At 31.6% G+C, this 14,238-nt stretch overlaps 1 protein-coding gene across 5 annotated transcripts in view; it reads right to left on the bottom strand.

Annotated features, from left to right (window-relative positions):
* MYBL1 (MYB proto-oncogene like 1) overlaps window positions 1–14,238 on the bottom strand; it is a 63,155-nt gene that overhangs the window by 4,004 nt on the left and 44,913 nt on the right. For 2 of the 5 annotated variants that reach the window (XM_031946327.1, XM_031946328.1), the window contains exons 9-15: window positions 12,150–12,383; window positions 6,678–7,046; window positions 5,813–5,955; window positions 5,166–5,280; window positions 3,201–3,317; window positions 3,010–3,117; window positions 49–228 (exon numbers count right to left, since the gene is read on the bottom strand). In XM_031946327.1, the coding sequence (XP_031802187.1) occupies window positions 49–228; window positions 3,010–3,117; window positions 3,201–3,317; window positions 5,166–5,280; window positions 5,813–5,955; window positions 6,678–7,046; window positions 12,150–12,383 (1,266 nt within the window). The remainder of the gene's footprint in view (window positions 1–48; window positions 229–3,009; window positions 3,118–3,200; window positions 3,318–5,165; window positions 5,281–5,812; window positions 5,956–6,677; window positions 7,047–12,149; window positions 12,384–14,238) is intronic. The other 3 variants (XM_031946329.1, XM_031946330.1, XM_031946331.1) reach the window with 3 other exon arrangements.

Raw genomic sequence — 14,238 nt, 5'->3', positions numbered from 1 at the left:
ATAACTGAATATTTTTTAAATCACTAAAAAAATTTTATAAATCCATACCTGAAGAGACTTTTCCAATTTGACACCTTTGGAAGTGCTAGGATTTGGTTTCTTTTTAGTAAGTGTGTATGTTTTGTTGGCTGAATTTATATCTTGTTTTTCTGGTGTCAGGTTGCACCTGTTGTCATGTATTTCCAATAATGGTATCATTAATAAAGATGTTGTAAAGATATTTTCTGACTAAAAGGGGGAAAAAGGAAAAATGAAAATAAAATACCTACAACTAATTAAAATTTTAAAAGGGGATAAAATATAAAATTTGAGCTTGAAGTGGGCTTTATTTCTTTCCCAAGAAAGCTTTGTCTATGATATTAAAGATGAGTAATTGATAGGAATTAAACAAAGGTTTCAGAGATGGAAACAAGAAAAACATAGAACTGTCATTCTAACAGCATCATACTCTAACCATGAAAGTATCACCAAAAAAACACAAATATTAGCAGTAATGGTCATTTAAAAAACAATTAATCACCTACACTATACATATGACTCTAAAGCAAAGCTGCCATAAATATTTTTTTTCCCTATAGATTTTGGCCTAAAACAACCAACAAAAATCCTCAGCACTTCTCATTACAGTAAAAAACACCTTATCCTTTCTATAAAGTTAATCATTCCAAATTACCTAATGCTATGTTAATCAAGTTTGTGGATGATACAAAGTGATAATAGAGGCATAGTTAATGTGCCAGATGACAGAATCAAAATTTTAAAACATTTCTCTAAACCAGAACAAAGCAGCAACAAGATGAACATACAATGAAGAAAGATACCTTTCATTTAGGTTTTATTTTGTTTTAAATTGGGTAAATATGCCTTAACAACAATTCAGATGAAAAAGGTCTGAGCGTCATGAAAGTCAATTGTGGCTTCTGAAAAACACACTATAATCCCAAACTGCATAAGTATTAGTATAGTATTTAAGTCAAGGACACAAGGGATAGAATAGTCCTGTGGAAAAACTATGTATTGAATATTATATTGCGGTTGTCATATTTTAAGAGAGACACTGACAAACTGGAATGATGTAACTCTACAGAAAAAGAAAGTCATATTAATATCATGACATTTATGTCATACTTTTAAGGATTGCAAGATACAATCATTATTTCATTTGATACTCAAATACCCTATGAAATAAATACTACAGGCATTAATGTTTCCAATTTTACAAGTGAAGAAACTAAATCTAAGTGATTTTCCTATGATTACAATTAGTGACAGATGAAAGAACTGAACCCAGGTCTCCCTTTATTCCAAATCTAGTCCTCTTTTCTCTACATTATGCTGCCTTCTTGACCATGAAACACAAGAAACATTTGAAAAAACCAAGGTTGTTGAAGTAAAGACAATCAGACCAAGAGGTCTTTAGAATTTCTGAAGAGTTGTGGCATTGAAAAAATAGATTTTTTCTGTTTATGTCAGAGGACAGAACCAGGACCACAGGGTAGAAGTTACTGGGAGTCATTTCCATACAAGGAAGATCCGAAAAGACAGAGGAGTAATTTTTCAACAGAATTGTTAGCTTTGTAAAATACCACTTCTAATGGTAAAGAGAAGTCTAGATGACCTTGTGTATTACAGAGGGTTATATTTGATTGGAATGCATCTTTGGTGTAATATTAAGGGAAAATTAAGGAACAGATTCACTGGTATCTATGCAATACAAAGAAATTAAAAAAAAAAGAGTAGACCCCTATGGCAGATTTATAAGAGAACATGGACAAGAATTGCACATGATGAGTGGCAATCTACAATATTGTAGAGAATAACCACATTGATGAGATCATAAAACCATTGAAGAAGATCAAAAAAGCTTCCTTACTTTTTTTTAAGGGTGCAATGCAAGAAGAGGAAGGCCAGAACTAGGTGTTTGAGGTGAGAGTACAGAACATCTACAGAGAACATGTCACAGTATTCCCAAACCCTCTCTATTAGGGCATCTAGAAAGCATGTATCAAAGTAGGCAGTATCAAAGAAAGATGAAAAAAGTGACAACAGCATTTATAACTTACTGGTGCCATTACTTTAACCTGTTAAGTGACTGCATAAAATACCTCATCTTTCTGCAATCTGAAAATCTAGTAGTATTAGAGCATCTGATGGGCTGGAGTAAAGACTTGAAAAGGGGACAAAAACAAAACAAAACAAAACAAAAAAAAACCTTTCAGATTATTTTCTTTTCACAACTTGACTAACAATAACATACTCTCCCCTACAAAGCCTATAAATGTATACCTAGGGTATGGCTTTGTGAAACTCATTTCTTAAAATGTACTTTTATTCCTTGGAGCACTGACAATAAATAAAGGGGGTGGGGGGAAATCAAAGGGAAAGAAAGAAGAAATGCAAATATCCCAGGGTTATTTGTGCCTACTTAGAAATAGGAATGGTGAATTAAAGCTGCCAGGGAGAGCTGGATATTTCTTACCTCCTACAGTAAGCAGTAGTAAAAATAAACAATTGATTCCTCAAGTAACAATTTGTGACACATAAGGCTGGAAAGAGTTAACTTCTTTTGTTTGAAATGGTTCTTTTTCTTGTCTTTAGTCTCAAGAACTGAAGCCTAATCGTTCCTAAAGTCTGACAAATATTCTATAAGTAACTGCTATGTTCTCCTAGTTTTATTTGTTTTATTTGTATAATGGCATATCAGCTAAGATCAACTAATATCTTGGAGAAAATCAATGAAAAGCCCTGGTGCCATTAATGCTTTTTATTCCAGACAGTAATAAGCTTCAAGTATTTCAAATGCACACGAAACTGGAGGAACATTGATGATTCTTTAAAAACTCATATTGAAAAGCACTCATCCACCATGAATTTCTAATGTACTAGTTCTGGCTACCTAATAAACAGCAAATCAGAACCTGATATTCAACAAAAATAGGCAAAAATACCATGAAAATTAGAATTCTTCTAAGTTTCAAATTTTATATATTTAAAAAGCTATTCACCAACCTGCATATCTGAAATGTTGTCTTCTGTTAATAGTTGAGTACCAGGTTCTTCTTTTTCCCAATTATCTAAAACTAATGATTTTCTGACTTTCTTCACAGAAGAAACATGCTGGAATGAACAAGTTATAAGGGAAGAATTATTACAAAACAAAATGGATATTGATTTAAGATACTAAAACATTCTGAATTTACCTCTTGTTTGCAGCTCTTATAGGTAGAGTCATCTTCCTCTTTGAGGAATATGTCTGTTCCAGTTTCTTCTTTTAAAACCTCACGAATATCTTCCTCTAAGAAGGCAAGCGGCTGTGACTGGATTTAAAGGATAAAAAAGTGTTTTACTAAAACCACTCTTTTTCTCATAAACAATCAGTTTCCTTTGAAAGTTTGTCACTATTTGTATAATTTTCTCAAAACCTAAGAATTTTTTAAATTGAAGAAAATATATGCTAAAGGACTACATTTTCTGGCAAAAAAAAAAAGGAAATGGTACATTTTCAGTTAATAAAATCTACTTTGTGAGAACATTATCTCACCATTTCCTAATCTAATCACATTTTCCAGATATATTTTTTAAGGAAATTATGGGGATATTTTAGAAATGGGAAATTGTGGGAAATGCAATACAAATTGAGCTAGAAAGGAAATTGACAAAGGAGGATAAATATAGGAAAATTCATAGCTTTATTTTTTGTAAAAAAAAAAAATATCATAACTTTATTCATCAATCTATCTCTTAGGCTAGAGTAACCTCATTGAATCTTTGAAGTAAAAGTCACTGGATAACTGTCTTTATTAGCAAATTCAAAACACATTTTTCTTACAAAAGCATAATACTTTTACTATAAGCTTTATGTACTTTAAGGAGCCAATTCCTTTTGCTTTCTATTAAATAAGTTGACAGAGTTCCCAACTTTTAATGAAGACCTTTTTACTGGATATGTGATTTAACTGGTAGAGCAAATTCCAAGATAAAGAAATTCTTCAGGTGAAGGCCATTATCTTTTCTGCAATTCAAAAGTCTTAGTGAGTTGCCTCTAGTACTAATCTAAAAAACTAAACCAAATTAGGTGGTTTGCCCAAGATTACTCAGCCCATGTTGAGTATTATATCATAACTTCTCTCTGGAGAAGATATTAATTTTAACATCACCTTGTATCTACCAACTAATCACTAGGAATAGAAAACTTCTTTAAAGGTTCTTAATAAAATGACAAATTTAATTATAGTTCTCTATGTAAGGATTCCTTTGGTTAAATAGCACAGAGATTTCAACTAATCAATATTTCAAGCAGAAATTAAGAAAATAAGATTAGCACTTGCAAAAACTCTTTGGAAATTAAAATGAGATTTTAAAAAGGTCTTACTCGGAGTAAGTGGCATTCAGAAAAAATTCGTCTTTTTTTTTTAAGGTAGAGCTAAAAGATAACAGGCATTATCTACCATCATTTTAAATAAAGTCTGTTTTAATTCAATTCTTCCCGTGAAATTGCATTATTAAATTATTACTTTATTTATAGGTATTTCTAGTTTTCAATATAATTCTTAACCAAATTTCACAAATATATCTCAATATAATTTCTTAACTAAGTTAATTGAATAATTTTAAGCAGTAATCTAAAAGAAATCAATACTTCAAGTCATGTCTCCTCCCCTCCATTTCATTTCACACAGGCAGAATTAATTACCTAATATCAATCATTATGAAAGTTTTTGTCCATGATCTAAAAACCTTTAAAAAATTATTTTTACAAGAAAGTGTTAAGAAATGTAATGACAAAGCACCACCAGAAAATTTAAGAAATTTGGACAAAAGTGCTGTCAACTTGATACTGAAGAAAGACTATTATGTGTTCAGATAAGGTGATGAAATTATAGTGTGGATGTGTATGAAAAGAAATTTTCTCTTTATGAAGATAAACTTTTCCAATGGCTTTTTATTTCCCCAGATTTAATGAGATCACTCAAGCAAACTGAAAATTCATTGTAATAACACTTCTACTAACAATCATTATATGGTTGGTAACTACTCTTAGATTTTTCCTATCAAACCATTATAATTCATTCTTATACTAAGAAAAAGTCCCTACCAATCACTAAGCACACACACACATGCACACACACTTATTTAATCTGGACTGAGGAAAAATATATACCTACCACAATTTTTAGAGGTCCATATTTTTTCTCCTGAGCAGCAAGAGCATTTTTAAAAGGAGTTGGAGTTCTTGGTGTGGTACCCAGTATAGATCTTCTAATTGTAGGGGTTCTAAATCTATCAAACAGATAAATCAAAATCACATTAAAATTTTTAATATCCTTACTCACCTCACATTTTATTTAACTTTTCATCTTTTTTTAAACAAAAACTTTATTGACTACAAAGATTTAGAATACAATAGGGAAGGGCAGCTAGAATTATTTTATTATAAAGTTGAAAGAACAAAAGAGGTCATCTAATTCCAACTTCTACTTAAATAATGAATCTTATCTATATCCTCAATGTTACCGAGTTGCCAGTTGTTGCTATTTTTAAAAATTTAAATTTAAAATTAATTATTTTAATAATTTAAAATTAATTTAAAAATTTAAAAATTAAACATTAAAAATTGTTATTTTAAAAAAGTAATTCTTCCAGCATACAGGACAAAAGAAAACAATTGCCTTTTAAAATTCCTAACTATAATGGTTTTATGGGATTATATAAATGTATAACAATAAATTACAAAGCCATTTCAGTGAATAACCACTTTAAAAGTCTCTGCTCACTTTCTCTGAATAGTGAATACACTTAAATGTTCACTTACCCTGCATTCTCCTTTTGATCTTTGGGTGTAGTTTCCTTGTGAAGAGGAGTTGTGATAAGTACTTTTTGGCCACAAATTGGGGTTGATGTAAATGCAGGATTTTCAATATTAAGTTGTTCATTTCCAGGGCATGTATTGAAAAACTTAAAAAAAAAGGGGGGGGGGGAGAACAATTTAAAAATAATTTTATCTTTGAAAATCTGCATACCAGTGTTAAAGGGATGTTAACACTAAGTGGCATCTAAATGTCAAACAATATTCACATAATATAAAATGGTCTAGATATAGACCTTCAGAATATTGGATAGATTTTTAGCTTAGCACAATGCCTGGCACATAGTTAAGTGCATAATAAATGTTTGTTCCTTTGCCTACATGGAAGATTTAAAGTAAGGCATGGATAAATATTGAGAATGTGTGGATGGGTTACAATCTGTAACTAAAGAGAGTGGTCATATTAATGTTATCACAGATTCAATGAAATATTTCAATACATCAAATATGTATAATTTTAAAATTACTTTCTTCTTCCTCTTAAAATATATAAGATTAATAACACCTCTGAATTTGTTATCTATAGTTTCCTCTAAAACAAAGCATAATACTAAATATTCTTTAGAAAGATATAACAAAATTAATTCATAAATGTTTCATGCCTCCTCGTGTTTTGTTTTGTTTTTTGCTTTTTATAATTCTAACATGTGGCTCTATGGTTTCTCAGTTCAAATCAGACTGGAAACTTAGCCCTCATTGTTCAAGAATTTTAAATATGCATTTTAATGGATCCATGGATTACAATATCAATTTTTAGCATAATCAACAACTACTAAAGACTTCTAAAATATTTAAATAAGTAACACCATACCTGTGAAGGAGAAAATGGTAGTGTTTTAACTGGTGTATGTTTTAGTGCAATATTGACAGCGTCATTAAATGACCCATCATTGAGTTCACCAATTGGTGACTGACCAACTCGCATTCTTCTCTTCTTTCTTAAGATAGTAGGTGGAGTACTAAACTTAGCCACATTTGGGGATACCGAAGGAATAATTTCACTCTCTCCACTACTGAAATTGTTTTTTTTTCCTTCCAGTACAAGACTGACATTAAACTGACATTCCATAGCTCCTTCACTGTGCTGAATTCGCATCAATTTAACTGGGGTGGGTTTAACAGGAGAAGCAGCAGCATCAGAAAGATCAAAACTGGTAACATCACTCCAAGCTACAGGATCCTGCAACACAGTAAGTTATTATTAAAGTTAATTTGATAGGGCATTTAGATATAATCTTGAACACTTGTTGACTTTATCCCCAAAGGGTCAATAAAAGCACTTATTTCCATCATTAACAATCTACTTTAGTTGGATATTTTTACTATTTAAGAACAATATCACTTAAGTTCCCAGTTGTACCCTCTTTCCAATCTGGAATATTTTAAATAATGTATCACTTTGACGTTGGGAGCTAAGTATGAAAGTGTATCAAAACAAATAACGTTAAAAATACTTTATCTGAAAGGGAATTCCTTGGTTCTGGATGAGCTCATTCTCAGCTTTCTGTTCAAAAGATTTGAAATCACTGCCTGATACAATGCACTTCTCAATGCTTTTGAAATGTGTTGTTCAGTCATGTCTGACTCTGTGACCCCATGGACCATAGCATGCCAGGCCTCCTCCACCATGTGTTCAAGTTCTTTGCATGATACTATCCATCACATCTTCTGTCTTTTTTTCCTTTTGCCTTCAATCTTTCCCAACATAAGGGTCTTTTCCAATGAGTCCTGTCTTCTCATTACGTGGTCAAAGTATTTCAGCTTCTTTATTTGATCTTCTAGTGAATATAGCCTCAATCAATCTTTTAGATATTTATTGATTTGATCTTCTTGAAGTCCAAGGGACTTCCAAAAATCTTCTTCAGCAATACAATTCAAAATACAGTATTGTGTGGTCCTGAGTTTTCTTCACAGACTAATTTTCTTTTCTTTTCTTTTTTTTAAATTTTAATAGCCTTTTATTTGCAGGTTATATATATGGGTAACTTTACAGCATTGACAATTGCCAAACCTCTTGTTCCAATTTTTCACCTCCTTCTCCCCACCCCCTCCCCCAGATGGCAGGATGACCAGTAGATGTTAAATATATTAAAATATAAATTATATACACAATAAGTATACATGACCAAACCGTTATTTTGCTGTACAAAAAGAATTGGACTCTGAAATATTGCACAATTAGCCTGTGAAGGAAATCAAAAATGCAGGTGGGCAAAAATATAGGGATTGGGAATTCTGTGTAATGGTTCTTAGTCATTTCCCAAAGTTCTTCTGCTGGGCATAGCTGGTTCAGTTCATTACTGCTCCATTGGAACTGATTTGGTTCATCTCATTGCTGAGGATGGCCAGGTCCATCAGAATTGTAGACCAATTTTCATAATCATACACTAACAATGGAAAAACCATAGCTTTGACCAGAGATTGTAGCCTGTGCTGGCTAGGTAATTTCTGTTTTTTAGTGTGCTGTCCAGATTTGTCATTGCTTTCTTGCAGTGATCTTTGAGTCCAAGACTATAGAATCTAATACTGTTTCCATTTCTTCTCTATTTGCCAGGAAATGAAGGGACTAATTGTTATGTCTCAGGGTTTTATGTTAAATTTCAAGCCAGTTTTTACAATCTTGTCTTTTACTCTCATCAAGAGGTTTCTTAATTCCTTTTCACTTTCTACCAGCAGGATGCTATTTTCCACATATCTGAGATTGTTTATATTTTTCCCAAAAACCTCAACTTTTGATTCATCCAGTCTGGCATTTCACAACATATATTCTGCACAGTAGTTAAATAAATAAGGTGACAATATATAGTCTTCCTGTATTCCTTTTCTTATATTAAACAGTCAGTTGTTCCATGGTCAGCTCTGTTGCTTCTTGACCTACATACAGTGATAAGTGATATCTAAGATGTCATAAAACAAAAAAGTGAAAAGAATTTTTGCAAGAAGAAAATCATCCTTTTTACTGAGGAAATTCATTGTTTCAAATCACAGGACTCTTTCCTTCTTCATATGGAGTGGGGGACAGTGATCAATTAGAGCCACTATGGAAACCCTTCCTTCCAGGCAATGCTGCCCTTTTCAGTTGAGGCTTGGCACTTGTCTTGTAAGAAGCTCTCAGCAGAAGCAATGTAAATTATTTTAATGTGACCAGTCAAGCTCTTTCAGAATCTGAATGCTAGATCAGAGTATGTCTACAGATTTTGAGATCCATGACAACCACAGAAGTTTTGGCAGCAGCATTCTGATAGCCTACTTCCCCTTCATCTGCTCTTCCCCATGTAATCTCTCTCTCCTCCTTCCCCAACTTCACTGTGTAGTTAGAGGATAAAGTTGTCAACAATCTAATTTATCCCTTCACTGGGGATCTGAGGAGTAAACTGAATGGACTACAGCTGGCAATCCAGACTAAACTAAGCTCAAGAAAACTATTTTGAAAGACAGGTGTATAAAATTATTCTAATGAAGGAATTTTAATCATAAAAAATTATGTGAAGACTTGTAACAATCCCACATTTTGTATGAACAAGTATCTCTTGTATGGCTCACACAAGAATGTTTCATTCTATTGGCTTGCCTGCGTGCCCACAGATGGTAAGGACTTATGGTACATGGTCAGGAGGCTGATGAGATCTATTAGGAAAAAAACAGTTCTGGCAGATCCTCCTGTATTGACCCAAGCAGTTGCTACTTATCAAGTCTATTCTAACTTTCATTCTAACCCATAAAAATGAAACACATAATGCCTATTACTACACTGGCAAAGTCTACTTGAGAAACCACCAGGATTTTCTTCCACCTGATTGCATTAACTCATTAAGGATTTTGGGTTCTGTCAAAGGCTACAAATACAATCCTTTCTACAAGAATCCCACAGAACAAGAAAATCTGCCTGAAGAATTAAGAGGAATAGATTAAGCAAAAACAATGCTAAACTTTTAAGATATGGTATGAATAAAAAGTATGATTCTTTTCTAGGGAAGGTAAAGTAGGAAGAGTTACTGGGTTTTTTGTTTGTTTGTTTGTTTTTTAAGTTTGTTGCCTATTTGGGAAAGTAAGAAGGTAGAAGGGTCAAGGAAGATTAAATTGCCTCTAGTTTTGTCAGAATTTTAACTCTTCCAAATGGAAAGCAAAATTAGTTCTGGGACCAAATGCTTAAATTTGAAATGCTATTCTTTTGTACCCTACAAAACAATGCCTAGGAAAATAAATGGCAAGATGATGCAACGAATTAATTTGTCAGTAATGAGCTAACTATTTTGTCAGAGTATTTAAACTGCAAATCCATTTTGTAATTCAATAGTCTAGTTGTTTTTCTTTTTTAAAAGTGTAAATTCTAAGTAATTTTAACTGTTCAAATATGATTATAATTTAATACCACATAGTTCTTTGAGTTAACTTTTAATGTGGAAAGGTATTACAAAGCAATAAAGCTATTTCAAAATTTTATGTGCCTATATATGTATGTGTGCATATATATACATATATATATGCACACATACAAACTAAGATATATAAGCATATACAAGATATATTACTTAAGTATGTGTATAAAATCTAAGAATACATTACTCATCAAAATTTTTTACTTTCAGGGCTCACTGAAGAAAAACTGTAACAAATTACTTTTTTTAATCTTAGAATGATTAAATATAATTTATTCCTGAGAGTATCTTATAAAATTCAAAATAGGATGGTATTAAAATTAAATGAGCATGTGTAACATTCAAAACTGATTCTCATATCAAACAAAAATTCCTGTCTAAATAAACTTTTATTCTGATTTTTTTTTAAGGAACCAATACAAAACTATAAAACTTTCTTAAATTATATATATTTTTTCCCAATGTAAATAAAGAAATACTTTTCCAGGGCTGTTCTTGAACATACAAAACATATTCTTGTCAGAAAGAGCTCAAGAAAATTTTCACACCAAGAGCAAAACAAAAATATAACAGAGAATATATTCTAGCTCAGGGGTCTCACAAATATAGATCCACTAACTTACTAATATTCTATGGCTTTTGCAGAGTTGATATCCAGCCTTGCTCAAATTTGAGAAAGACAAGATTATTATGTGGTATAGCAGAAAGGATAATAATGGAACTCAAATCTTGACTCTTACCACTTACTAGTTTTACTTTGTATAAGCCTAACCCCTTAGCCATAAAAAAAAAAAAAAAAAAAAAAAAAAAAAAAAGATAATACCCGTTTTCTTCCTAGCTCAAAGAATTATCATGAGCCTTTGCTCATTTACTTTGTAAATTTGAAAGTGCTATATAAACATAAGCAACTGTGATTAAAACTAAAGATTATCACTCCTACTTATCACACACCCACTGAAGAAACTGTACTCAGAAAGAGCATTTTGTTTAAAGACCAAGTCACAAGTACCAGCTTAAGAAGTGACCTGGGAATCAATAGACACTGAAGTTTATAATAGCTATAAAAATCAGTCCTTAATCAGTAACTAATTTAAGCTAATACTTTATATTTCAAATATGGACCCAGGAATAGACTTTTTGTTTGCTGTACAAAGACCAGCCTAGTTAAGTTCAAAGAGTATCATGGCTAGTTTGGCTACAGTGATGAATTTTTGGCTCCGGGAATTCATGAAAACTCGACTAAAGCATAGAGTACTTGTGATCTGAGTTGGGAGAGAAAATACCCACACAAATGAAAACCATAGTCCCTTGAAATAAGTAATCACTTTTTTAGACATATTATAACTTTTTAATTTTATAGATGAGGGAATAGAGACCAAGACAAATGAGTTAACCAAGACAAGCAAGGTAACCTGCCCAAGGTCCTTTGGCTTCTCGGGGATAAATATTGGCAAAGGCTCGGTTTGCCAGCACTATGATCCTGGGTACACAGGTCACTGAATATCTCTCGCCATACTGATCCTCAAAAGGCCTTTCTTTCTATTTCTGATTTTGTGAAGTTTCCCAACTTATGAAAAGGAGTTATGGCTTCTGCTTTTAAACTATTTTCAGAGAGACTGAGACAGAGATAGAGACAGAATGAGTGTGTGTCATTATCTATTACAGTTGGTTTGAATTTAAGAATTTTATTTTTAGAAAAACTTGATACATACTTTGAAATTACAACCACAAGAAAAACAACAATTCCCTAATGACCAACAATCAAACAAAAAAGTTTAAGAAAAAAAGAGAAATATATACAGTGATAAGAATTTAATATCTATTCTAAATGGGAACCTTTGCAAATAAACCAAAATCAACCTGATTATTGTTTAATGAATTGAATTATAAAATATCAAACTTACAGATTCAATGAGTTCTAATGTCTCTGCAAATTCTGGAATTGTCTGTAGAGATGACAATACTGCATTTGCTTCCACAGCCAGGAATTTGGTGGGTGAATTCTGCTGGGCAGATGCATTCTGATTTTCATCCATACTGTAAAACTCACTAGTTTGCTCCTCAAGACTATTTAGAGTATTAGACATGCTATCATCCATAAGGAAACTACCGGACCAGCTAGAAAAACTTCCGGTCTGCTAAAAATACAGAATAAATAACTGTTATATATCTGTGATTTTAAATGCACATGTATCTAACACATATGGATTTAAAGCAAAAAATTCCTCTTAAAACAGATTTTATTTGGGTATATCATTTACATTAAATTATCATAAGTCTCCAAAATCAGCATCAAAGAAAACAATTTTAATAAATTGTGTCAATTCCTAGATGTTACTGTTAATGCAATACTTTTTTAAATTTGTAAAAATCACTCTACAGTTTTAAAACATGCTTTCTATTAAATATACTATCAAGATGGACCTTAAAAACATACAAAATATAGAATTTCCTATTTTTCCCAATTACTATACAGTCTAGAAAGCTATTCAGAAGGCAAAGTTGATCAAAAATAATTTTAATGGCTTTCTTTAGTCTATATAAATGTGGATTCATATTTCAACATTTTTAACAGATTTTCAATATGATTTGCCAAAAGAAGTTTCAAAGGACTTTAGAAAGATTCAATGATAGTTCTCTTAAGCATCAAAAATGAAACAAATTCAATGACCAATTAATTCAAGGACTGTTTTAAAGGGCACTATCTTATACAATTTCATATATAAAATTACGTTTCAAAACATTTTAATAACTTTGATCTAAAATGTTGATAAAGTAGGAAAGAATGTTACCAATGTTCTTCAGTGAACATTACAAAAATATTCTAATTCATACCACCTTGCTTGTATACTGTCCTTATACAAAGTTTAACACAGCCAAATAGCTTCAAGGTAATCAGTAATTGATATTTGGATAAATTCAATATTAATTTCTCTAATCTTTGCAGTTTCCCCTCAAAACTTCCATCAGTTAAAATTTTTTCTAATTGCCCATTTCATGCCAAACACACACAGTCCTTATGTCTTAAGAGTACTACCAACTTAAACAGAATTATATTTTCCCAACTATCTCCCTTTTAGCTAACCAATTTATTTTAGTGCAGATAAAACATAATGAAATGCTTGAATGGTTAAATTTTTTTTTTTACTAGAAGCCAAATGGTTGGAATTAGTGATAGTATCACATCAATAAAGGGGTTAAGTAAGTAGAGAAGGTAAAGGCAACATAACAGAAAGTAAGATTTGCTAAACTCAAGAAACAACACACAGTTACAATCTAAGTATATTTATGCTAAAATATGCAAGATAATTATGTAGACTGGCAAAGTATAGCCCAACATGTCTATTAATTGTATGGAATGGGTTGGATTCAAGACCTTTTATAACTAAATTTTAATAAAAAATGGATATAGACATTTGCCCTGAGATCAGAAAGGAAAAAAAACCTACCCTATTTGAATGATGGGAAATAAGAATTACTTTACAAATAAATCCTAGAAAGAAATATCTTTGAAGTAAATAGAACCTATCTACTGTCTTCTCTGGAGTGATTTTTCAATCCAAATAAACCAAGCAAATAATAATAGTGGATTTTTTAGATATCAGGTTAATTAATTAATAAGATAACTTGTGTAATAATGGTGGGGTGTTTTTTTTTTTTATCTGATTGTACTGATCTTGTTAAATCTACTTTTTAAAGTGCAAATTATTATTTAAAATATCAGAATAAGACTAGTTAAGTCAAATATGCAGTTTTTCCTCAATAAATACAAAATTTTAGGATGATTAAGAGATAATCACATTTAAAATCCTTCTATTCACCCACAGAGACAGCATCATTATGTAATGGAGAACAAGTCCACTTCAGAGACAGGAAGTTATGAGGTTTTTAGTTCAACTCTGCCCAATGCCAGCTCTGCTTCCCTCTGGCAATTCTCTAAGACTATAAATTGCAGAGAAGGTCCAGATTTGCACAAGTAGAGGAAATTTCTTT

Source organism: Sarcophilus harrisii, chromosome 1 (genome assembly GCF_902635505.1).
Source record: "Sarcophilus harrisii chromosome 1, mSarHar1.11, whole genome shotgun sequence".
In the NCBI taxonomy this organism is placed as follows: domain Eukaryota; kingdom Metazoa; phylum Chordata; class Mammalia; order Dasyuromorphia; family Dasyuridae; genus Sarcophilus; species Sarcophilus harrisii.
The sequence above is the reverse complement of the archived record's forward strand: the minus strand, read 5'-3'. Positions and strand labels throughout refer to the sequence as shown.